The sequence below is a fragment of the Scaptodrosophila lebanonensis genome, unplaced genomic scaffold (assembly GCF_003285725.1).
Source record: "Scaptodrosophila lebanonensis strain 11010-0011.00,11010-0021.00 unplaced genomic scaffold, SlebRS2 tig00000001-arrow-pilon, whole genome shotgun sequence".
NCBI lineage: Eukaryota > Metazoa > Arthropoda > Insecta > Diptera > Drosophilidae > Scaptodrosophila > Scaptodrosophila lebanonensis.
Window position 1 is genome coordinate 30,235,439 of NW_022060529.1, and position 26,059 is coordinate 30,261,497.

Below are 26,059 nucleotides of genomic sequence, written 5' to 3' on the forward strand. Positions count from 1 at the left end.
GAGGCTCATGTTTATTTTCGGCAACATAAAAGCGCGATTGCTTAGGTTAACAGTTGGATTAATACCGTTTTACATTAAACCACTCATTTGTATAGTGGCGCAAGCTACGACAACATTGACTTCAATTACTTAAGCTTAAATTAACAATTTAATTTTACATCTATTAACTTAAATAACTAACAATTCAATTTCAACAATTCATATATGACAACTTAAATATAAAAAATACAAAATATAATAATATAAACCAACAATTATGAACTAACAGCATGATATTCGAGAATTTTTTAAGGTAATTTTTTTACACCTTTGCGTGCATTATTAGCGTCGTTCAATTCAAGCAAACAAACTAACAAAAAATCAAATCTTACTTGTACCTCTTTATAATATTAGTATAGATAAGACATATTGATGAATTAAAATTTTATAATTAATGCCAAAATGGCACCAAGTTTCTTTCAGTTTTTACACCCTGTAACCAAAGGGTTCAAATGTTATATGCACTTTTAATTTAAGACTCTTAAATTAAAAGTTGATCCCGCTTGACGTAACCTTTTTCATCCTTGTTTTAAATTAAACATTTTTATTAAAAAACGATGTATCGATGTTTAGTTTTTGATACATCGCTGCATCGATTTTTGCCATGGCGATTTTCGTTTCCGATGTTTATTTCGGACTTACATCATATTTTACAACACTATTTTTTCTATATAAAAAGGTTATTAAGAAATTATATGAACTACTAATTCACTATCCGAACAGGATAGTACGTACCTCGAAATAAATTATATCGTAAATCACCCTGACATACTGTTTCGAGGATGATTCAAAACATACTGCACGTTGTTCGTGAATTTTTTATGGAATTTTTTTACACCTTGGGCTACATTATTGGCGTTTTAGTAAGGATCCCTATCTTTTGTGAAAATATAATATAGCCTATGTTAACCGGCGATAGAGTAGCTTCCCAACAGTGAAAGAATCATTTAAATCGGTCCAGTGGTTTCGGAGCCTATTCAAAACAAACAAACAAACAATCAAATCTTTCCTCTTTATAATATTAGTATAGATATACATATGTATGTGTGTATAAGGCCATTTATATAATAATATATATATATATATATATATATATTATATATATATATATATATATATATACACATATATATTATTATATAAATGGCCTTATACACACATACATATGTATATCTATACTAATATTATAAAGAGGAAAGATTTGATTGTTTGTTTGTTTGTTTTGAATAGGCTCCGAAACCACTGGACCGATTTAAATGATTCTTTCACTGTTGGGAAGCTACTCTATCGCTATATATATATGAAGCATCAGGGCCACAAGTGCCTTTAATTAAACGGACCACGAGTGTCCACCCAAACATCAAGCCGGACCACTAGGATCCCGCCTTGTTTGACCATAACGCATCTCTGACAACTATTGAAAAATTTAACCTTGTTTATTCGCACACGTGTGGTAATGCGAATCGGCACGACGATCCTGGTCCTGACGAGTTCAGATAAAGAACGGTTGTTGTCCTTCTGTTGATCAAGGCGGGATCCTAGTGGTCCGGCTTGATGTTTGGGTGGACACTCGTGGTCCGTTTAATTAAAGGCACTTGTGGCCCTGATGCTTCAGTGGACCCTTGTGGTCCACTAGGTGCGAGTAACACCGGTTATCCTGGTTGCGCTTGAGTGACGCAGGACGTTCGGTTTAGTTTCGTATTTAATACCGAGCTGTCCCAGAATCCTAAACTGGATGGTGGGTGCTCGCAGTGACCAAGGATGCCGGCTGGCAATCCTTGAGAGCATGTAGTTCAACGTGGGAGTTGGCGTGAAAAAGATCAGCGGTTCTCGCATTGGCGCAAAGTAACAGGCCGTTCGTTGTTAATTTGCATACTGATTTTATTCTTACAAATCATGGCTTATATAGCCATGCTTAAAACTATCTTACGACTATTTACATTTACCATTTATATGTGTTGGCGGTTTCACAATAATGATGCACAAGCATATATTATGAGCTTACGTAAACTGTGACCTTATTGTTGGTCTTATACTGAGGTAGCAGAAAATTATGTGTCTTATTCTTGCTTATGTTGACTGGCCAGTGTCAATGCACCTGTAATTCGTATGCGCGTGCATACTATGGTGCCAATATTATCTATGCTAAAACAATATGGGTGCATAGGTTTATGTGTACTTATATGTATGTTATGTGTTGCCAAGCTATTTTATTGAATGTCTATTTGCGTTGCGTTGATGAGATGTCATATATTCATTCGCGTCGCAACAAACCTCTTGCTATCTTGTTTCGACAAAGAAGCGCTTGGTAGAGTCAAAGCTTACCAAGTGACTGTTTCCAATTATCCAAAGGCACTAGCAGTATTGAAACGGGATTATGACAATAGTTAGCGTAATTGTTTTCGACAGCGTCGCCAAGCTGTTCGACTTACCCAAAATGCAAGGGGTGCCTGTTGTCATTAGGTGAAGTGAATAGCACACGTTATACTCATACATTTGGTAGATTCCATCACCCGATGCAAATAGAAAAAGGGCCTCGACTACAGTCAGCTTCCATCTTGGGGTGAATCTGTCTGTTAAGGAGGCATCATCAGGCCAAGATCCGATGGGTCACAAAGGAGTGACAAGACAGCGTTGGCAGTGGCACAGCAAGTCAACCGATTTGTATGCCAATTGACCACTACAAGCACGGGCGTAGCCAGGATTTAGTCCAGGGGGGTCAAGATTTTTTTGAGGTTAAGGAAAAATTATATTCAAAAAAAATGAAAATGTATTCATCTAAAGATTTCAAATGCAAAAAAAATTGCTAAAAAATAAGATGTTTGTAATCGTGGAACTAATATAAAGTTGGTCCCGTGCGACATCAAGAGTGTAAAATTTAACAATTTGAATTTTTGTTTTCTTACATAATTTATCAATTTTTATATACTCGTATATACATACGTGTACATACTGGCGGCGAAAAAAATAAAGAGGCGTGCAAACGGAGAGAAAAATATATAATTTTTGTAATGGGTGCTGCTCTCTGTTTGAAAATCAATTTACAGTATCAAGTCCAGTTAATTTTCTAAAATGAATTCGTATGCTTTCCCAGTTGAATAGAATTTTTGCCCGCTTTGCCATGAATCGCATTGTATTTCCATCTTATAATTTGGAGAAGCAATTCCACTGAACCACTCCAATTTAAATATGGTAACATATGGTACTGCTTCGGAACCTTTTGTGGTAATTCGTGGCATAATGTACCTGAGTGAGCTACATACTATTTCGCATCTTTTGACATCGCTTGCCAGCGATTTCTATGTGGGTGATGTGCTATCTAGAGCAGATACAGTGGAAGAATTGCGAATGCTGCGGACTGAGCTAGTTTCAGGGCTCGAATCGTTCGGTTTCACTCTAACAAAATGGGCATCAAATTGTGAAACATTTAAAGCCTTCTGACGAAATGGTGATAGGCCATCAGACGTTGGGGCTCATTTGGAGCCCGCGTGAAGACGCTTTTAAATATTCAATATCGAACACCAAAATATTTCGCTTCTAAAATCCGCTTGGGGAGAGCAAATTCCTGACCATTTGCTGTCAGAGTTGCAGACAATCGCGCGATCGTTTTTTGTGTAGCATAGCCACAGTTCATCAATACCTATGGCCCACTGGCACAGTAAAAAGTGTCAACGCTCTTGCAGCAATAGCACTGACTTAAAGACCAATCAAAGTAGTGCGCGAAATGGACTTATTGAAGATCGATGCATACGGAGAAGAATAGGAACAATTAAGGGTCGTATGCCACTCCAATACTCACTTACACTTACACAGCAATATTTAGTCAGCAATAGCTGATCTACTTACACACACTTAACAGTAATCAAATATTGTTAGTACACACTTTGTATAAAGAGAACTGAATAAAACATGTCAGACACAGTTCTGTCTTACAAGCTTATCAACTTCATTCATTCACTACAATTGTGATTGAGGTGATACACATTCCCCGGTATGACGGCGTCACCAACGGCACAATTTGCTGACGCATCGACAAGGGCTTATGGGTGCTGTGGCTGAGGTAAATACCTCAGAGTTGAGCAAGAGCACACAGTAATTGTGAATTTGCTGACTGCAACGACGACGACGGTATCGCCTCTGAAGACAAAGTCAGTGCCACATTTGTCACATTTGAATACATTTTTCGCCAATGCTACCATACAGTAATTGATATCAGACGCCTCTTGGCACCATGTACGTACTGCAGAAAATCCAGCTGACTTAGTTTCGCGTGGTTGGTAATTCAAAGTTCTTACAAAGTGACCAGAACCTTTGGCCAACTAATTTTCACATTAGGCCAAGGATCAATCAGTGCTGGAGAAGCGGAAGAATGCGACGGTGCTCATAGCGGCCGACATTGCTTTTAATACAATTTTTGATTTAATTGAAAGGTTGTCGTCGTATTTAAAAATTCTCCACATAGTGTCGTACATGTAAACGAAAAGGGGTCAGGACACAGGCCTTTTTGGCCATTGTGCATTTAATTCAGCGTACTGCTTTCGCAGCCGAAATAGCCAAATTAGACAAGTCGGTGGTCCTGCAACCATCGTAACAGAATCTTAATTCATTTCTGAGTCCTTATCAGAATGGAAAGCGAACTTTGATGTTGCTGCGAGTTGGAGGCCATTCACTCAAAGCGCCGTTACCCCACAATGCGAAATTCCCATTGCTTATGCCAAATAGATTGCGAAATTCCCATTGCCTATGCCAAAAAGATTGCGATTTGTTCAATTGTATTTGCGGTATTTGCATCTTACCAATTGCCATACAGGCTCTCGTGCGCTCTTGGCTATTCTTCGCCAGGCATACCTGCAACGCAGTGGTTTGGCAGTGTGTGCATTTTTTTCTATACAAGTCGGTAGCCAGCCAAAAAATCGGAAATTTACCCGCTGATCGGCTACATGTAGGATGTAGGACGCTCGAAGTCAGCGGAGTGGACTTTTGTGGTCGTATTCCTGTCACGCTGGGAGTGCGTGGCAGAGCTCCAGTTAAGATGTACGTTGCCGTCTTTGTTTGTTTTATGTCTGAATTTGTGCACATTGATATATTTTCCGACTTGACTGCTAATTCTTTTATAATGTGTCTATCCAGGTTTTTTGGTGGTCGCCGTGGAGCAGTCAAACAAATTTACTGCGACAATACCACCAACTTTGTGGGTGCAGCGCGCTTGCTGGAGGAGTTCCGGGCCAGTTTCATCAGCCACCAAGGGATTAACGTTTAAGTTTATTCCCCCTAGAGGGTAGCATTTCGGCGGCCTATGCTACGCGGCCGTAAAATCGGAAGGAGTCCAACTTCTGAAGGCACCAAGGTGCTGCAGGACGAGCTGGCGACCGAGATGGAGAAGTGGAGGCCATCATCAATTCGTGGCCATTCGTGGTGGGCGGATCGAATCCCAACGACGGCGAGGCGGTCACTTCAGCTCACCTGCTCGTAAGCGGAACGCTCGTGCCGCTGACAATCGGGTCAGGGCAACTCGCGAGAGACAACACGCTGACCTACTTGCAACGCTGGCAGCTGATCTTAAGCATCAAGCAGCGGTTTTGGGCAGACTGGTTTTACTATTGTCAAGGATATTTATGGTCATGGTGTTTGGGTGCACAGAGAGGCGCTTTTGTATACCTGGTGCTGAGCCTAGCTATTTCACCTATGATGTAAGGAACACCAAATTCCTGACGAATGTCCGTTTTATCAGTTTTGTCTTTATCATGCTGTTAGTTTCAAAATAATATGCCATCTTATGTAAACGTGAAAAGCTACGACTGATCCTCTCCGAGCGATCATTCACAACGCCGATCTCTATGTTACTGCCCTTAAATGTGGGCTGAGTTTGGGAGTGGACCATATTACCAACCCTCTAGCTCAGGCATCACGGTTTGCCAATTCACAGAAAGACTGTGTTATTGTGTGCAACTGGAAATAAGTTACTTACATAAAAACTTAACTACATAAACTTAACGTAAATATTGGATATTTAATACGCCTTAATTTTTATAGCCTGTACCCAAAGGGTGAAAGGCTATACTAGTTTTGTGCGAATGTATGTAACACACAGAAGGAGGCGTGGCAGACCCCACAAAGTATATATATTCTTGATCAGGGTGACAAGTCGAGTCGATATAGCCATGTCCGTCCGTCTGTCCGTCTGTATGAGCGCAAGGATCTCAGAAGGTACAAGAGCTAAAATAACCAAACTCGGTATCCAGATTCCCATAAGCCCCAGGCACGTCAAGTCTATTTTTTTATTCTGATACACCCCCCCACTCCCCCGCAATTAGTGTTTTTTTTCATAACTCCCGTAGTTCTTGGAATTTCGAACTAAAATTTGGTAGCGTCATGATAGGTCAATTCTGAAGAAAGTTATAGCCATAAATAAAATCGCTGCTCATGCGCTGCCTGCAGCTCTGCCGGCAGCTGTTGTTGTTGTTGCTGCTTGGGTTCAACTTTGTGCTGCATACATACAGGCATATACACACGCAGAGACACTATTATGATGTAAATGTATGCTGTTTAAACTGTACATGAACATGTCTTTAATTTAATTAAATAAATTAATAAATATATACTTTTTTTTATTATTTAAAAAAAATTGTTTTTCATTTTTTCCTTTTTGGTGGGAGCTACAGGGTATTTAAGAGTTGAGCTTGCTCGACTTTAGCATTCTTTTCTTGTTTTCAATTGTTGTTTTGAGGTCTGGCATAGCTATGGCAATGTGCGTACGCACACCGCAATGATCATGGCAGAAGCATGATTGAAAAAATGTCAAGGTTATCATAGGATTTAATAATTGTCCAACTTAAGATACATCTTAAATAAAGGACAAAAATGTACCAAAAAGATAAATTGTTCTAGCCTCTGTTCTAGCCTCTGGACTAATGCCAATGCTTCGCATGCTGAAACGAACATTGCCAAAAAAGCTGTGTCATTGGTGTAGGTTGCAGCTATAATTTCTGGCTCGTCCAGCACTGGTATGTCTGCTATAGTGTAAAGTGTATTTATTACTGTGTAACTTCATCCTCACCTACTCTCACATAGAAGGATCTATGGTCCAGGTAGGACAAATTTGAAGTATTGTGTGGAAAGCATCATCTTTAACTGGAAGAGGAGCGCTTTATGCCAAACTCGATCGAATGCCTATTTGATGTCCAAAAAGACTGTTTTATTTTCATACCCTTGTACAATTTGGTACACTAGCCCGTGACACTGCTCCGGTGTTCCATGCTTTGCTACTGAAGACAAACTGGTGGTCGGAGATCAGATTCTTGTGTTCAAGTATTGTCATTTCCGGCAATAACCTGATGTGTCGATATGATGATAGTTGATGATCCGGCTTCCCAAGCTTAGGGATTAGGATCCCTTCAGCGAACTTTCATTGGAATGGCTAAGTAACTAGCAGGCGTAACAAATATCAGGCAATGCTTAGAGGCCATACACTCCAGCCTGTTATAACCAGTGGCCTTTATTTCATCCGTTTCCGCTGTATTCTTTTCTGGGATGTACCACAGGTGGCGTTCACTTCCTACCTCCGCTTAAGTCAAGCGGGCACTGTGTGTTTTTTCACTGGGTTCTTTACCTGCTTCCGAACTACTTAATCGTCCGCAACGGTACTGCACCTATCTGAGTCACTTGACGACCCTGCAGCTTCTTCTTATCAAAATCCCACATTTTGGCGTCCAAAGTTTGAAATACTGGAGATTGGAAAATCATTGCGAAGGAGAGGGGGGAGGGAGGGAAACTCCTAAATACACATTTTCTGCGTATTCACATAAGGCGTAAATTTGGTGCCTCTAGGTCTTATAGTCTCCGAGATATACATAGGTGTACGCTGTGCAAGTATGTTTTATTTTAAAATAATGATTATTAGTTTTATTTTGGTTGGCAAAATATTATTGAAAACTAATCAATTTATTTTAAGAGAACGAATAAAAATTAAAATTTATAAATCATTGGATATTGGAATAATCCTTGTTTTCCCAAAACTTACTTGCGGTCCCTGATAATTTTGCATTGCAGAAGGATAATGGATTGATTACAAATGAAACCTTTTTTTGTGAAAGGACTATAGAAGTTCGTTCTCGCGAATTGTTGAAAATTTATCGTTATTTTCTACGAAAACGACAAAATTAAATGATTAAAATGATTACTTTGTATGAGCAAAAATAAAAGTTTAAGGAATAACCCTAATTTTATCCGGTTTTTTTCTGCTCATAAATAATGATTATTGGTTGAGTATAGTTTTGGTTGAGTTGTAAAGTATAGCTTATAAGTAAGGTCATAAAATTATAAGAGAATGAATACATTTAAAAACGAATTATTATTTCATAATTTGTTAAACTTTTAACGATTACCGTACCTCTCGAAAGGGCCATCGTCATTTTTTTTATCGAAAACAATAACTGTAACATTATAATCAAAGAGTTTACACTTAGTATGTACCTGAAATGTCAAATTAATTATTTTGTACAACTTGTGATCTTCTTGGCAGAGGTTTGATATGTTTTAGGTATGTTCAGAAGACAAATGCTTAATACAAGTATATTGTAGAAATTGATCAATGGACATCAATGAAAAAAACTATTGAAAAATCGAAATAAATCGACTTTGTCAGAATCAATGTTTACTTACATCACTAATTTTCCTTTATTATAATTATTAATACCTTCCTTGAAATGCAGCGGGGGAAGATTGCATTTGGAAAAATTAACCTTAGCCTGTCCGATGAACTTACAACAATTGCATCTAATTCCATAGAAGGTGGCGGATTCAAGAAAATGACCAGAGAACAAATGATGATGCAAGAAATTCATGACAACAAACAAAATGTAAGGGGGCCAAGTAACTCATCGCACATATCACCCCAAATAACCAAAGTTGAAATTAAAAAAGCGTCACCAACGGAGCTGTTGAAACCAAGCAGTGAAGAAAAACAAATCGTAATTGATGCACTTCCAAACACAGGATCATTGGACACTTCCAGGGGTGAAGCAATTGACGAATATGGGGACACTGCCTCTGATGATTCTGACGACGAGTCCAATTTTGCACGTCGTATACCATATACCCACGAGGCTCAAATGCGTCACGGCTCACGTGCCGTGTTGGCATTGGCCTGCGATCCGTCCGGCGCACGTATTGTGTCTGGTTCCATAGACTACGATATGTGTTTTTGGGATTTTGCCGGTATGGACTCGGGCATGCGAAGCTTTCGTCAGCTGCAGCCATGTGAGAACCATCCAATACGTGCGCTGCAATACTCTGTGACTGGGGATATGGTACTAGTAATATCAGGGAATGCACAGGCAAAAGTGCTCGATCGTGACGGATTTGAAAAACTCGAATGCTTGAAGGGAGATCAATACATTAGCGATATGTCTCGTACTAAAGGCCATGTGGCACAGCTTACTTCCGGCTGTTGGCATCCTTTTAATCGTGAACAGTTTCTTACATCCGCTCTAGATGGCACATTACGCATTTGGCATGGTTTGAAAGTTAAGGAACAGCACCAAGTCGTAAAGACACGGGCACGCGGTGGACTAAAAACAAGTGCCTCAGCTTGTAACTATAACAGGGATGCTACGCTGATAGCGGCTGGTTGTGTTGATGGTTCTATACAAACATGGGATACGCGCAAGATGTTTGTGAGCACAACACATTGCGTACGGGGTGCACATCAAAAAGGCAGTGACATAACGTCTATTACGTTTTCCTATATGGGTAAGTTCCTGTTCTGTTATGTCTCCAATTAAGCCGCAATATCATCATTGACAGGTCGACAGTTGGCCACACGTTCCACTGACGAAACGATGAAACTATGGGACTTGCGCAACTTCAAGCAGCCGCTACATACTTGGTACGACCTTTATTCACGATATGATACTACTGATTGCTGTTTTAGTCCAGATGATAGTATAATCGTCACCGGCGAATCTCTTCATAAAACAAGAAAAGAGGCGAATCTTTATTTCTATAACACGCAAACCTTTGAAGAAGTACACCGAATACCCGTTTCCGATTCCCATGTAATCAAAACCTTATGGCATCCCAAATTAAATCAGCTCTTCGTAAGCTGCGGCAATGGAGTTATTAAGTGTTACTATGACGAGCTTCGCAGTGTACGTGGCGCTAAACTCTGCGCTGTTAAGACTCATCGGAAGCGACAGCAGACAGAAATGGTAGGGGTTTCCCAAATCATAACTCCACATGCGTTGCCCCTATTCCGACAAGAAAAGTCACGATCGTCACGCAAAAAGATGGAAAAAGCTCGTATGGACCCGGTTAAGTCAAAAAGACCTGATTTACCAATCACAACCGGACAAGGTGGCCGTGTGGCAAGTTCAGGGGGCACATTGTCGTCGTATGTCATTCGTAACTTGGGTCTAAGCAAACGCGTTGACGACGACCAAGACCCACGCGAAGCCATACTTAAGTACGCAAGGGACGCAGCGGAGAACCCATATTGGATAGCCCCTGCCTACAAAAATACTCAACCGACAACCATATTTTCTGAAACACTACCGACATTAACGGAGGATAATACGCCACAAGCTAAAAAAATAAAAACTGTGTCAGACAATAACCAATAACCCAACTTTATTCAATATTATATACCTTGTTTTTGTATATCATTTTAGTTTTAGAGAAATAAAGAATATAGTATGTATTTATTATTTTAGCAGCCAGATTGTGTCAAGAAAAATTTGCTAAATATTAACGATTTATGCTGTTTAGGATGTGGCTTTTTCGGCATCTTTGTTCATTCTTAACATATGTTCCATCTTTGTTTTTAATTGGAGTCAGATTAATTCGTCGTATACATAATAGTAATGTGCCCTTGCGTGCATATGGAAATGGAAAACTCGTCTCGTGGTCACAAAAAAACATACATTTATTAACTTTGTAGGACCAACAACGGCTCCTACTTGTAAAAACGACGATTCCATTATATCCCCTTACACTGCGCACAAACCAAAAATTTTATTTCCCAATTCTATTTATTATATGTAACAAAGCGAAAACTTTTACAGCATGCATTCCTGTAAGCGGTAGCAATCGGAGGCGATTTTCCATTTCTCGTTTTCAGCTGTTATGATAAAAGATTGTTGGAACCAGCGCATAGGTTGTTCGGCATATTTGACTGTACCGCTCGCAAGTATTAAATAGGTTAACTGATTAGAAACAGCCGCATCAAGAATTGGCTGGGCATCCAAGGTAGACAATTGGTGCGATGATGATGGGAGCTCCGAGAAGTAACGTTCAATCATATCCCTACCATTGGCGCCATTGCCGTTCCAACTGAAAATTGCATTGTCAATATAAAGACGACCCATATGCTAAAAAAATATCGGTAAATGGAATCATCCAATTAGTTTTGAATAACTAACTCACTTGACGTCGGTTATCAAAAGACGCATAATAAATTCTGGTGAAATCTTCTGCAGTCCGGCTACAAGCCTCTACTTTGCTTTTTAATTCCTATTTAAATTAAATATTATATTAGTTTTCCGACTCTAAAATTCACATTACAGAATATACTAACGTTGTCCATAATTTGATAATCAATGCAATGAAGTTTACGATTTAGCGGTAAAAATAGATGTCACATCATTTGTGGCACAATTGTCTCGATAGTTTAATTTTTCTGCAACTATCGTTGATTTTGTGAACTATCGATAACTGCAGAATACATAAATTACGACCAACGACATTGATTATTAATCAATTAATACTACACAAATAAATAAATACTTCCTTCAATTTAGAAGAAGAAAGAAATGTTAAGAAATACAGCCAATATAAAACGCATTTTTTTATAATTTGTTATATTCATTTTTAAATTTTTTAGACATTTTTGTGAAACATAAAATGAATCATTTTGTTTGGTATTTCCGCACATACCACTCTTATCAATTGGTAATCCATTTTATTTCCAGGACCCAAGGTGTATATTACTTTTGTGCGAATGTATATACATACATACATACATAAGAAGGAACCTTGGTAGACCCACCAAATTATGTATACATACATAACATGACGAATCGATGTTCGTCAGTCCGTGTTGTTGAGGATTGTTTATTATGTTTCGGTGACGTTTTCGAAAATTCTGCAAAAATCTTTGAAGCATTCAAGGGTACCAAAGAAAACTCTAAAGATGTCGGCTACTGGTGTCTTTCAAATCTCTGAAAACATCCATCTTGGCCACAAAACTTCGAAAGATTTCATTTTTTCGAACCTCCTCCAAGCCACCTGTGAGCAACAGCAATTGGTTTTGAGGCAAAACTCGGGCGGAAGAGATTTCTGTGGCACCCCTAATTGTCTCTTTTTTGGCTGGTCGCAAATGATAGATGTACTTTATAACAAAACTGGAAACAGGAAATTCATATTATTTATGATTAATATAAATAAATTTCTTCGTTAAGATGAAGTCGAAACCGAACCTAAAAATTAAAGTTAACTTTATATTTCTCGTTAATCCCACACATTAAAATTATTATTATTAATTTATTAATGATAATAATTTAATTATAAATATTATTGTATTGATATACCAATAAATCAACAGAAAAATTACTTTTGCCAACTTATTTTTCAGTGCAAATAATTTTGGTCATGGCGTTAATAGCAAAAGTAACTTTGGCGGTCATAAAGCTCGAACTATTTCGGTCATAAAGAATAAATCATTCTAGGCGGCAGGTCCTCGGACTTTATGTCATGTCACCATGGATTAAACTTTATCATAAGAAGTCATTGCACTGATATACTAACAGTGCATATCTAGGCGCAGTTGAAGAAGCTCCCAATATATGTACACTATTTTTGTCATATAAAACCCTTTAAAAGAAAAACAAGTGGAGAAGCTAAACTCGGGTGTCTCGACTTCGAAATACTCTGAGTAGAATAATAATAAAAATTAAAATATGAAGAAATGAAAAAAAATATATGATCTATTTATATAAATATATATATATATATATATATATATATATATATATATATATATATATATATATATATATATATATATATATATATATATATATATATAAATATATAGATTTTATAGTCTCTGAGATCCAGGTGTTCATACGGACAGACAGACAGGGCTAGATGGACTCGTCTTGCCATGCTGATCAAGAATTTATATACTTTGTGGGGTCGGCCATGCCTCCTTCTGGCTGTTAAATTTTTCACCTCCCGCAAATCTAATATACTCTTGTACATTTCATGTACAGAGTATAAAAAGCTGTTATTGAGGGGAAGAGAGCTAGACAAGTGGGGAAGCTAAGATCAGGGTCCCCAATAACGATTGTAGAAATTTAAAAAAAGTAGGAAAATCGCTTCAGAATGATGCTCTGGACCGTGTATGCTTGTCGGGCAGACTGTATGGTATACTGTTAATTTGTTAGTTTTTGAGACCCCAAAAATAAATAAAAGATACCGTCAGCGTTTGTTTAGAGATGGAACACAACCTTTTATCATCAATCAAAACCGCCTTCAGTTTCTACAGTCTCGTAGTTGATTTTCAAAACCAACCTCTAGTTTTGGGGCTGGAGCTATTGGCCACGTGTGACAGTACACTTTACTTTCCATTGTAAGGTTTCCCGACGCTGTTGTGCCTCGGCTTTCGTGGTTTTCTCTCGCACGTGTCCCGGTCTGCCTGTGCCTTTCGGTTCTTGTTGAAAACGCACGATGGCCGGTGACACGAATGCATTCACAGTTTTTGACCCGTCGTAGCGTTTACTGCAAATTTTTTTCCTGCGTTCGACAAGTGGTGCTGTCGTATCGGAACCTCATCGTCGATGCTTGGTCTTCGCTGGCCAGCCTCTGGTTACTCCGCACCGAAACGAATTATATGTTTGAGTAAATGAAAGAAGCATCGTTGCACTTTCCCATTTTATTTAGGTACTTGAAGTATCCGTAGCCAGACAATATTTGCGCATGTATGTAGTAGTTTATCTCCAATCTTTCTGTTATACCAAGAGCTCGGGAATTAGCCTAGCTATCCGTCTCACTATGGTCTCTTAGGTCGATCGAGTTTGCCACTGCTGCATTAACTGCTGTCTCGCTACAGCTTTATCCATGGGTGGGACATTTGTTTACTTGCTTATCCATATTAATCTTCTTTTCACGCATGCCATTAGTTTCCTAAAACATGCTGTAATCCTTGACGTTTTTCTGTGTATTTGATTGTTTTCTAGAATGTCAATCAAGGGCTGAACCCAATACCCAACTAATTCTCTGTCGACTTGTCAGGAGAATTATTTCCGTCTTTTCGACAGCCATTTTTAATCGATGGAATATTAGCCACACTCCTGTACACTCAAGTAGCTGCGCTTAATTTGTGCCATGGACACCAGTACATGAAATCTTCTTTCCAATAAAAACATTTCTTACGTCAGGTTATTAAAACGATTATGCCCCTGGAATGATGAAATTATCCTTGTGTTTTTTGCACGGTTATGGCCCCAATCGTCCTGGTCAAGTGGCCTTCTTGAGACACCATCGGGACCAGTGGCTTTCTTTTTCTTCAAAGAGGATGCGGCGGCGTGTAAAGTGGGGTGTACACTCTATCTACCATTTCTGAATAACTTCGTTACTCTCCGTCTGGGAATAGCGACTCTACGATTTTTCACTGCATAGCTGCATGTCCTGATCTTCAATCGAGTCTAGCTTCTTCTGAAATTCTGCTATTCGTGCCCTGTCCGAACTTTTACTACCGCACGTTTTCCAGTGGCAGGAATGTGGTCTACCGTTTAAAGTCCTTATCTTTGAATAACCAGCAATTCGGGAATTTTTGCATTCATTTGTCTTATGGCCAACCAGACCTCATCGGTTGCAGATACTGTTCCTCCAGAAAACGATAAATTGCTCCTCCAGATTGCTTCGGTCTCTGGACCCCTTCTCACGCTATTGCAGGCTCATCCTTCGACCAATCTGCCCACAATCAGCGGCTAATGGCAGAGATGAGCTGCCAACGTTGCAAGTACTTTAGCCTGATGTCTGCCACGAGCTGCATTGATTCAAATGGCAGCACTACGAGCGTTGCTCCGACGATCAGATACACTGGTGAGCTGGCCTCCCCATCATTGCGATTTGCACTCCCCACGACGACAGGACGCAAGTTGAGCACTGTCTCTACCTCCGCCAGAACTGTTGTTAGCTCATCTTGTCGTAGAAGCGCGTGGCCTATTGCCTTCAGCAACAACGTTGTTGCCGACTTTACAGCCGATGCTCTCGAAGAATACCACAATGCTGGCTAAACTCCCCGAGCTTACAAGCTGCATCCACAAAAATTGTGTCACTGTCGCAATGGATGCGCTTGACAGGTCCACGGCAACCAACTAATCTGGATGAATCAAATAGAATCGAATTCGTACTCAAATCAGTGACAATTTGGACAGTCTTGGACATGAAACAAATAAACAACGCAACGTATTATGCACACACTGTCGCATTACTGCGCTGCAAGCCTGCCGCGCGTTTATCAACCAAATTTGTTGGCGCTCGGTTCAGCTTGACAATTGAATGCAAATATTACATATACTTGTACATATAAATTTCCAAAACGGCATCCTTTTGGAAAGAGTAGAGGAAATATAGCATTATGAGACAAGGTGCCTTAAGCATCCGACCGGCAACTCGCACCAACCTAAACGCGTGTTTCCCTTCCTGATACGGACGAAGAAATGGATTCAGTTATTACTATGAAGGTTCTAGCTTTGAGACCTCGTCTGCAAAAGCTCCGTGTTGTATTGCATGTACACCTACCACAACAGGCACAAGTGATGAATAACTTGATCGACAGTTAACAAATCAAACATATACGAAACGACACGGTAATTTTTTAATACGACATTGACTTTTTGAATAGTTCTAAAATTGAGTTTGGAACGACATCAGTCACTTCCAAGTCATGAAGTAGATGGTTAGGTGTTTGGTCATCCCAAGCGCAATTTTGCAACCAAATTTCCTGCATCAAGATTTTCGCACTAGTGACAATTGCACACAATAGACATAGCTCAAAAAAGACTTGCCGAATATTTTAATGCGGCGTCTAATGAACACTAAATAAGCTTCAAAGTCTTTGTATCTTCCAAGTTTATCAGTAGTAGTTTTACTAGAGTGGGATTTATTTTAATTTATTTAATTCAACGACAAACAAATAAAAAAAGTCAATACAGTAGAGAACTTAAGCTAAATAAAATAAAATAAATAAAAAAGCCTATAAAAATTAAAAAAATATCTAATAACGAATCCGGCTCGGTGGGGTAATTTTATTTGCCAAACGGTGGCTATGCCCCGATTCACGCAGAGGGTAGTCTGAAACGTTATAAGACCTAACAAAAAAGAAACTGTAGTAGGATAAATACCTATGATAAGCCCTATCAGCTGTTTCCCCCATCTCGCTGTCCCTTGTAGTTCCAGCAATTCGCTCGAACCGAGTCTCTGACGAAACAATGACTAAATAAGACGTCTTTGTAATTGTTCATTGTGTTGTAATTGACGTTGCGTTTGCCTTCCGCACAATGACACTAAAGAAATACATACATAGCAATAAAAATAAAGAAGAAGTAAAATACTTAAATAATAAGAGAAAAAATTTAATTAATAGTTAAAGGTGGAGAATAACTGACCCTGGGGGAAAATTTATTAACCAGTCCGGCAAGATATGCCCCTACCCCTAAGACAGAGAGAACTGTCTTGAGATTAAAAAGTAAAAGGTATTAAATTTGCATGGCGATATCACTAGTGCATATGTTAAGTAGAAGAGGCACAAAGTTCGTTGTTGGCCTGAAAGTTACAAAGAAATGTATACGACCTAAAAGCATACAGGAATCAACATCTCCAACAATTAATTTGTGTAGGAACACCAAGAACAATCCTACAGTGAGCTAACAAAGGCAGGTTAATAACGAGAAGTCTACTGGGTGGTAAACGCAGATTAGGATCCAAGTTAAGAAAATGACATCAAAAAGAAGAAACTGTTTCTGGACCAATTTATATTCAGGACACCAAACACATGAACAGTACAACATGAACATGAACAGCACTGGTCGTACTAGGGAACTGTAAAGTAGCTTAGTAGTAGAGAGGTCACTGCATTCTTTGGACCATTTAATAAAACCAAGAACACCCGTATCTTTGTTAACGATAGTGGAGATGTGAATCTTGAAATTCAATTTGGGACTAATCAGAAATCCAAGATCTTCTACTGTAGATATTCGCTGGAATATTGTCAATCGCATAAGTACCTAGATGTGGTTTGGACTGGTGAAAAGTCATATACTTACATTTAGAACAGTTAAGGTGTAGCACCACCATTGCAAGCAGTTTAGATCGTACTGAAGATGAGTTTGATAAAAAAAGAGTCTTTTTACAAAAAATTAGCTTTGCATCATCGATATACATCATTATACGGGAATGCAGCAGGATCGACGGAAGGTCGTTAATAAACGGGATGAATAATGGGGGGCCAAGTGACGAGAACATGCTCAGAAATATTCGACCTGAGCAGTATCTTCTGTAGCCTATTTTTTAAGTAGGAGAAAATGCAATTCCAATGAAAATGTAGTGGGGTGGACGCTGTGTAGTACCAAATGATGCAGACGAGATGATTGGTTGTACCTTCACTTTAATTATTTTATTTCAATAAAAGCACTTCACTTGGACGGGGGCGCACATGCGCAGACCTTATATTGCCAATACAATAAGAGAACTAAAAACTAAGCCTAGCCTAAGCTCATTCTAAGCCTATGCTAGGCGGCCGTCGGTGTGGTTTGTTCACGTTCGGCAGCGGACGACCGACGGACAGTACGCTCTCCTCTTACGCAAACATTCCGCCCCCCTTGCAATACATTGCAAAACCACGTGGGGAGGACTTGGGAAGCGCTTAGCAGCTGCAGAAGCCCGACAAGATCCAGCCGAAGAGGGTGTTCTGAGCGACGGGGACTCCAGCTTGACCCGGCAACAGCCCTTGATGTATGATGTTTGGGTACACATCAGCGCCGAGGACTAGGAAGACCGTGGAAGGCCGGTCAAAATTGGGATCCGCAAGCGGCAGATGCGCGAAGTGGCGCCGAACAGACTCGCCCACCGCAGCCGAGGGAGTCCGGTACTGGACCCTGGCCTCCACCTTCAGGATCACCTCCAGTTCGGTGGAAGGGCTGTGCTTGGAGCGTACAAAGGCTGAACAGGCTTTTTCGGCACCTATCGGGACACTGGCCAGCTTCAGGCCTTTTCGAAGGATTCGCTGATGCGGCTTACAGGGCTCAAGGAGGACGCGGACATGAAACCATTTCCGTCCTGAGGCGACTTGGATGACAACCGTGGGCATGCCGAGAGTTTTTCCGTGTTGGCGGAATGCCTTGGGGGCGGCCTGCACGGCCTCGCACGTGTTGGCGCGACAAGCGCTTGACCATGATCGGCGCTCTGGCGGACCGCCTGGGAGGGTTGTCTGCACGATCGCGGGTTGTGCCACGATGTGCATGCTCCCGCATGTGGAGCAAAAGCCGCTTTTCCGCATTCAGCCGCAGGAAACGCTGACACTTGCGGAGGGGATGGATTCCCCGACAGACTCGCCAGCGAAATGAATCCATTCCCATGCAACGCTTGCTCTTGCGACCGGTTCCTGTGTGGTGCCATGATTGTTGGAAAGCTGCACGAAGCGAGAGACTGCACGGGGCTCTGGGTCACTGGACCACTTAGGATCCAGCCGAAAATCGATTCCTGCCCAAGGAGAGTACCACAAATATTCTTCTGGAAGCCGCCTAAAATAATGGATGGGAGTTTATCAGCGCCAATCAGCACGTCAATCTGCGAGCTTCTGTGGAACATGGGGTATAGTATACGAGGGAAGATTTCCTGCCAATTGTGGAATTACAAACACTGAGGTCTCGACGTGCAACCTTGGTTTGGTCGGCGATGCGAGCGTAAAATGGCAGAGCTTGCGCGCTTGGACGGATACAGCTTGGTTGAGTCCCGATACTTGGGATTGCTCCGGTTGGAATGGAAGCTGTAGACGACTAAAAAGGCGCTCGTAAATAAATGTAGCCACTGATCCGGAATCGATCAGAGCTCGCGCTGTATAATTTTTATCCAAATGACCAATGTCAACTAAGGCGGTGCCCAGCAGGACATTCTGGGAATTGGCAACCAAATAATTATGAACTGACTATCGGATGTGGACTGTATTTGTGGAGTGGAGGACTGAGCAGCCGGAATAACACTGGCTGCCGCAGCAGACGGAGGGGAGGCACGATGAAGCAGAGCGTGATGTCGACCTTTACACGTAAGACAGGTGTGCATACTCCTACACTGTAATGACCTCTTTGAAACAAACAGACGTCTCTTGTTTATAATCTTTATTCATACTGAACTGTTACATTTTTACATAGAGTCAGCTTAGCTAGGGCCGCATAGCTGCGCTGTCGATGACGCCGGCAGCGGAGCGGCCGCATTATAAATCCGGCTCGAAGGACCAATGAAATGTAGTGGGGTGGATGCTGTGTAGTACCAAATGATGCATACGAGATGATTGGTTGTACATTCACTTTAAATATTTTATTAGCTAGGGTTAGCTTAGCTAGGGCCGCGTAGCTGCGCTGTCGGTGACGCCGGTAGCGGAGCGGCCGCATTATATATTAGCCTATATACTCAGCGCTGTTGGCAGCGAGAGCGCGAGAGAGAATAACATGCGCACATGAATTGATTATGCCGCTTAGGGCGCATAAGTGCGATCATGTTACGTCGCGTATGAATTATGCTTGGTTTTCATAAATACACTGCGTACAGTGTGTACTCAGTATGTGTGTATACTACATCTCCCTCCTTTTGAAAAATAACGTAATAAGTTTTTTTTTCATGAAACGTTTCATTGAATATATATTTGTAACCTATCCTAATGTACTTTTTGTTTCTTATTCTTACTATCTTTAATGAAAATGTTATCATTATCTTCTATTTTCTCTACTATATATGGTCCTAAATATACTGGGTCTAATTTGTGCCCGGTTTCGTTTTTTATAAGTACTTTATCTCCTACCTTTAAATCAAAATTCTTAGTATTTTTGTCATATACTAATTTCCTATAAGCCTTGGCTTTTTCTAACATAATTCTAGCTCTTTTGTATGCTATTTCTAATCTAAACTTTATTTTCTTAGAATAGTCATCTAAATTGTAAATAGGATCTACGTAATTAGTTGTGTTTAAATCTATAAACTGTTTTGGTAGTCTGCCAAATACTAGTTCGTATGGACAATACTCATGCGTTGCTGATGCAATAAGTGAAATATTGAATCCAGACATCCCAATCAGTTTTGTCTGCAGAGATATATAAACGAATGTATTCATTAAATGTTCGATGACTTCGTCCTATTGTCCCTAATGTTTGATGATGATATGCAGTAGAGGTGAGATTCTTGATCTTCATATACCTGCATAAATCAGTTAAAATCTGGTTTTTATACTCTGTTCCCATGTCCGAAATGAACGTCTTCATTGGACCAAACTTGAGTATGAAATTTTCGAATATAGCTTTTGCGACATTATTTGCGCTTTTGCTTTTTATTGGAATGGCTACTAAATATTTTGTAAGGTCACATATTAATGTGACTATGTATTCATTGCCCTTTTCCGATTTAGGTAGCGGACCAACTGTATCCACTATCACTATATCGAAAGCATTCACAGGTGTTTCTGTGAGAGCCAAATGAGTTTTTGTGTGCGTCTTTGTTTTAGACGTTTGGCATTTTTGACATCTACGTACGTACTCTTTTATATGACGTGTCATGTTTTTCCAGTAGTAGTGTCTTTTTATTTTCGCTAGCGTTCTTGTTATGCCACTATGACCTCCTTGAATTGGGTCGTCATGGTATGTAGACAGTATTTGTTGTATCTCTTTTTCATTTTTTTTTTGGGGCACCGGCTGGAGTAGCACTACTCTTAAAGATTTTAATATTTTATTGCCCATATTTTTAAAAGAATCTATTGAAACTGATTCAAAGATCTTTTCGCTCGGTGCCACTTTAAGTTGGCAGATTTTTCAAGCCTTTGGAAGACTGACCTAAGTCGAGGATTCCATTAGTATATAAATCGCTAACTTCAATTCTTGCGATAACTTTATTTCCGTGCTTAAGTAAACATTTGGATTGTGTCATTCGCAAGGTCACTACTTTTCGTACTTCATCATTTGTAATGACTTCATGTACGTTGGGCTTAGATACATTTTTATGACTTTGCCTTGGCAGAAGTTCATAATTTTCTACTGTACAGTTTTTACTCTGTCTACTTTGTCGCCTGGTAGTGACTTTCAGGACTTTATGTTGCATATCTTTGAGTTCTTTTATATTAATCCGCGAAAGTGCATCTGCTAAATAAATATTTTTCCCCTTTATGTATTCTACTGTGAAGTCGTATTCTTCAAGCTCTAGCCGCATGCGAGTTAATTTCGAGCTGGGATTAGTCATAGAAAAATGATATGTCAATGGTCTGTAATCCGTTTTAATAGTAAAGTGTTTGCCATAAATATATGGTCTAAAGTGGATAATCGCCCAATGAATTGCCGCTAACTCCTGTTCTGTTGTACTCTTATTGCTTTCCCCTTTTGTAAATGAACGAGATGCATAAGCTATTGGGAGTTGAATTCCGTTATGGTTCTGAGTTAGAACCGCTCCGCAAGCTTGTTTACTAGCATCTGTTATTATGCAAAATTCTCTGCGAAAATCAGGATATTGTAATAATGTGGGTTGCATAAGCTTTTCTTTAAGGTATTGGAATGCGTTTTGGCATTCACTTGACCATTCAAAAGGTACATTCTTTTTACATAATCTAGTTATGTGCCGTGAATAATCGGCGAAGTTTTTTATAAATCGACGATAATAATTGCAGAATGCTACAAATCGTCTCACGCTGTCCGCATCAATAGGGACAGGATAGTTTTTGATGACGTCAAATTTCTTGTCATCTGGCAATACCCCTTTGTCAGTGCATTTGTGACCTAAGAATGTCACTTCATGCATAAAAAATGAATATTTTTCTGGATGCAACTTTAGGTTATATTTCCTGCACACATTAAAAACATCAGTTAAGTTCTTCATCATGTGTTTTTCGGAACATCCTATCACCATTAAGTTATCCATATAAAGGAATGCCTGAGAGGGTTCTAAACCCGAGAATGCTATAGTCATCATTCTCTGAAATGAATTTGGTGCTATTTTAAGACCAAATGGTAATCGCGTGAAGCGATATGAGCCATTGCTCGTTGAAAAAGATGTTATATTTCTTGAACTTTCTTCAAGTTCAATTTGGTGGAAACCTGACATTAAGTCAAGGCATGAAAAGTTTATTTGGCGATAGTCAATTACTAATCGCCATTTCTTTTCTTCCGAATTTGGTAATGATATTTTCGGAACTAACAAGAGTGGGCTCTTATACTCGGATACAGACGGTTCTACGATTTTGTCATTTATTAATTTCCCTACTTGTTTTTGAATTTCCTCAACGTGGCTATGCGGGCTTCTGTAGTTTTTAATATAAATGGGTTCATCATCTTTAAGTCTCAATGTTTGTTTATAAAAATTATTTGTCGCTATTGGTTCAGTTTCCAGTCCGAACACATCACTATACTTGGTGCATAATTCTGTTAGTTGACTTTTGAACAAATATATAATCATTTACTGTATTAATGTGTATTCAAAAAAAAATTCCTTTCTTTTTCTAAAAAAACGTTCATGAAAGACAAATCAATTTTATTTTCATAATATTGGTTAATTTTATATGGGATTTTATAAAGAAAATATATTTCCTCTTAGGAAATCGAAAACAAAATTTGAGTTCATTGAAAGGTTTATCAAATTGCACAAAAATTCTAAACGCAGCTGAGTATAAATACTCAGCGCCAGAGATGTGGAAAAAGTTAGTTATTTACTTTATGTCGTAGGCTCACAATTCAATGTTACAAATCACAAAAAAAAATTCTCCTACCATATATGTTAGTAATAAAAGCCTAACAGGTTTTAGTGTTTGCGAATTGCACTGATGTGCATCAATTCGCATGTAGGACTTAAATCTATGGCAAGTTAAGGCTTACGCATATTTGCGGCTCCCTTGCGTGGCTTCGCCCGGTTGTGAAGTTTTAATTCGGCCTTCAATTCATTGATGCGCTCTATGTAGCGTTGTCGGTTTGCCCGGTACTCAGCGTTAAGCGTTTGGTTTGTGTTGTTTCACTTGTAGTTTTACTTTTTATTTGCAACGTGTTGTCCGTTTTTAACCGATTTCAAAAAAGACGAGGTTATCAATTCGTCTGTATTTTTTATTTTTTTTTATTTTTTTTTTTTATGTTTGTTACCTCGGTACACTCGACTGGGTGAACTGTTTTTAATGGTTCTTATACCATTTGAAAGCTGGTGCTTCCAGAATGGTCCCATATAAATTTAGTCCAGTTCTGACAATGGCATCCATGAGAAAACAGCATAAGTCTTAAATTTGTATTAAGTATGTGCAAGACAAAGAACGAATAACTTTATATCACGATAACCGATTTCGATGATTCTTTTTTTATTGGAAAGGATGTACTTTAAGGGTACTTTGATGAGAGTTTGGTTAGGTTCTGCAAACGAGGACGTTCTCAATTCGACTGTATTGTTCATTGTTACCTCAGAACTTTAGACAGTGTAAACCGATTTGATCACACTCCTGCTCTACTTTTGTATTTGAAAGCTGACGATTCCCATGTGGTCCCATTTCAATTTAGTCCAATTCTGACAATGGCATCCATGAGAAATCCATATAATTCTTAAAACATACAAAATGTTCATGGGTTTTAGATATCATTCGAAGGCACCCGGTAGATGAGTGTCAAATTTAAATGAGAAATAGAATTTCAATTTCAGTATAATGCCGTCGAAAAAATCTAACCGTAACAATGCGTGTAGCAAAAATACACGACCCCAGCGTTCTAAAGGCTCAAAAGTCAGAAGAACAAACTGCAATAAGAGCCGCAACTCAACAAATCAGAACAGAAGATATTCGCAGACGACAGACAGACAGTGTGATGAACGTTTTCGACAAAATATATTGAGAACAAGAGTGGCGCTGTCTCATATGAGAAACACGTTTATTAGGTCTACCCATATTCATACACATTAGTTAGTGTACTTCACATTCACTAAAAATCCAAAAATAAACAACTTAAACAAAAAAAAAAACCGATTTCAAACTATTAACAGGCACTAAAAAGTAAAAAATAATTGCGTATTCTTCTACAACTTAATATTCAATATATAATGTAGATACAATTATTGTTATTTTTGGAGTCGGTGTCAGCGGTCGCGCGCTGCGCCAGTCAAGAGAAAGAGGCACTTCATTACGAACCATTTCAGATTCTTTTCTCTTTCTATATCTACTACATCATTCTTACGGTAATTCCTTGTGTTTAATGTTGACTGGTTTTCTTTGGAAGATATTTTACAGGCCTGTGGCTTGGTCTTGTTGGATGGAGGTGGTTTCACGCTAATCTTTGCCTCGAATGAATTGAGTTTCTTAGGCGGCCCGTCCCTTCTCTGAGGCTTGGAATGGCTTTGCTCGTGAAAACTGGACGCCGACCTCTCGTCGTCCATTGCCTCAAGGGTACGGTAGCGTTCAACCAAAAACGTGTTGAGATGCGCCCATTTTGGAATTTCTGTTTTACTTTTTAAGGACTGCTCCCACAGACCTCGGGTGACCTTGGGAAGCTTGTGCTCACAGAAAAAGCACAAAATAGGGTCCCAGTTTTCTGTTTTGACTTTTGGAATGTTCCCTTGAATGGTGCTTTGAAGGCCTTTGACAGCTGCTCCAGACTCTTGGCCGATTGTGGAAAGGCCGAACAAAAGGTTTAGCTGCCTATTAACCAGCAATCTTTTGTTCTCAAATTGCTCCTTGGCTGCACACTTTTCATCAAGTAGCAGTGCTCGTACTTTTTGAGGACGACTGCAATATCATGCCTGCTCTCCTCAGTGGCCAACGCACTTAGTGATCTTGTGCATTGATCACACTCCTGCTCTACTTGGGCCCATAACGCCTTGACTTGGTCTCGTCAGGTATTGAGTATATACAGGGATGATATTGAGGAGGCGGACATAGTAGCCTCGAAAGCGCTTAACCTGTCGGTCCCGAGGAGAAAGGTATTAAGCGACATTTGGCTGGTCGATCGGGACTCCTGAGATACGGACCTAGTCCTTTTTTTCTCAGTAGGAGCAGTCTTCGGAAACAGAAGCCTTGGAACTCGCACTTGGTGTGAGCGGCTGAGTGGGACTGACCCTTGACGTTGAGGGAGATGGAACGTTTAGTGTAGCTAGCGCTGGTTTTGAAAGTGGATCAGCTATGTTCTGTTGCTCTGAAGCCTTAGCCTGATCCCCTGCTGGCATAGTAAACCTTGTAAAAACGGACTTGGAATGACTATATTGGGCGGCAATACGAACGGAAAGCCTAGGATTGCTTTCTTAAATTTTTTGAAAAATGGGAAAAATATTTATAAACCCCAAATTTTTTTTGGATTGCGAAAAGAAAAATATATAAATATTTTGCGCAGACAAAAAACGGGGAAAATATATTTTAATCAACGCCGAGGTTGTTATTGGATCCAAAATAAACGCGTGTACAAAATATGGAGAATTTGCACACGGCCAAATAATTTGGAGGGAAATATTAAATTTAATAAAATATAAATTTAAATTTTGCCCAAGTGCCGAAAAAAATCCAACGCAGATATCCAAATATATATGTGGGTCACAGAACGAAATTAGTTGAGTGTCGGAATTCACAAAAACGAACAAATATATTTTTTGTAAATTGCAAGGGCAGTGACCCACTAATACCCGCGGCAGATTTTCTTATAGAAGCAGCGGGTCGTGAGCACATTTCCGAACCCTAGAAAGTATTTCATTCGTAAATAAATTATATTGTATAATCGAAATCCAAAAAATACACTGAATATGCCGATAAACGGAA

At 39.5% G+C, this 26,059-nt stretch overlaps 2 protein-coding genes across 4 annotated transcripts; one reads left to right on the top strand and one right to left on the bottom strand.

The window, feature by feature from the left end:
- The first annotated feature begins 8,453 nt into the window (after window positions 1-8,453).
- On the top strand, window positions 8,454-10,754 carry LOC115633867 (gastrulation defective protein 1 homolog). Of its 2 annotated transcripts, XM_030531364.1 has the most exons (3): window positions 8,454-8,578; window positions 8,751-9,789; window positions 9,844-10,754. In XM_030531364.1, exons 2-3 carry the CDS (start codon window positions 8,847-8,849, stop codon window positions 10,656-10,658), a joined length of 1,758 nt encoding a protein of 585 aa, XP_030387224.1. In that variant the 5' UTR covers window positions 8,454-8,578; window positions 8,751-8,846; the 3' UTR covers window positions 10,659-10,754. The 2 variants fall into 2 exon arrangements, with proteins under 2 accessions (XP_030387224.1, XP_030387223.1); XM_030531363.1 differs by lacking the exon at window positions 8,454-8,578 and having other exon boundaries at window positions 8,737-9,789.
- Window positions 10,755-10,936: 182 nt separating this feature from the next.
- LOC115633869 (NTF2-related export protein) lies at window positions 10,937-11,729 on the bottom strand. Of its 2 annotated transcripts, none has more exons than XM_030531365.1 (3): window positions 11,612-11,729; window positions 11,461-11,547; window positions 10,937-11,405 (listed from the first exon to the last, which is right to left on the bottom strand). In XM_030531365.1, exons 1-3 carry the CDS (start codon window positions 11,618-11,620, stop codon window positions 11,094-11,096), a joined length of 408 nt encoding a protein of 135 aa, XP_030387225.1. In that variant the 5' UTR covers window positions 11,621-11,729; the 3' UTR covers window positions 10,937-11,093. The 2 variants fall into 2 exon arrangements, with proteins under 2 accessions (XP_030387225.1, XP_030387226.1); XM_030531366.1 differs by having other exon boundaries at window positions 11,194-11,367.
- Between the last annotated feature and the right edge of the window lie 14,330 nt (window positions 11,730-26,059).

What these genes read in the sequence shown, in the direction of transcription:
- LOC115633869 (XM_030531365.1), bottom strand. An exon ending in CTTTTGATAACCGACGTCAA is followed by an intron (nt 11,406 to 11,460) that starts GTGAGTTAGTTA and finishes ATATTTTTTTAG; the next exon opens with CATATGGGTCGTCTTTATAT.
- LOC115633867 (XM_030531363.1), top strand. Translation starts at nt 8,745, where the DNA reads ATGCAGCGGGGGAAGATTGCATTTGGAAAAATTAACCTTAGCCTGTCC. An exon ending in TATTACGTTTTCCTATATGG is followed by an intron (nt 9,790 to 9,843) that starts GTAAGTTCCTGT and finishes CATCATTGACAG; the next exon opens with GTCGACAGTTGGCCACACGT.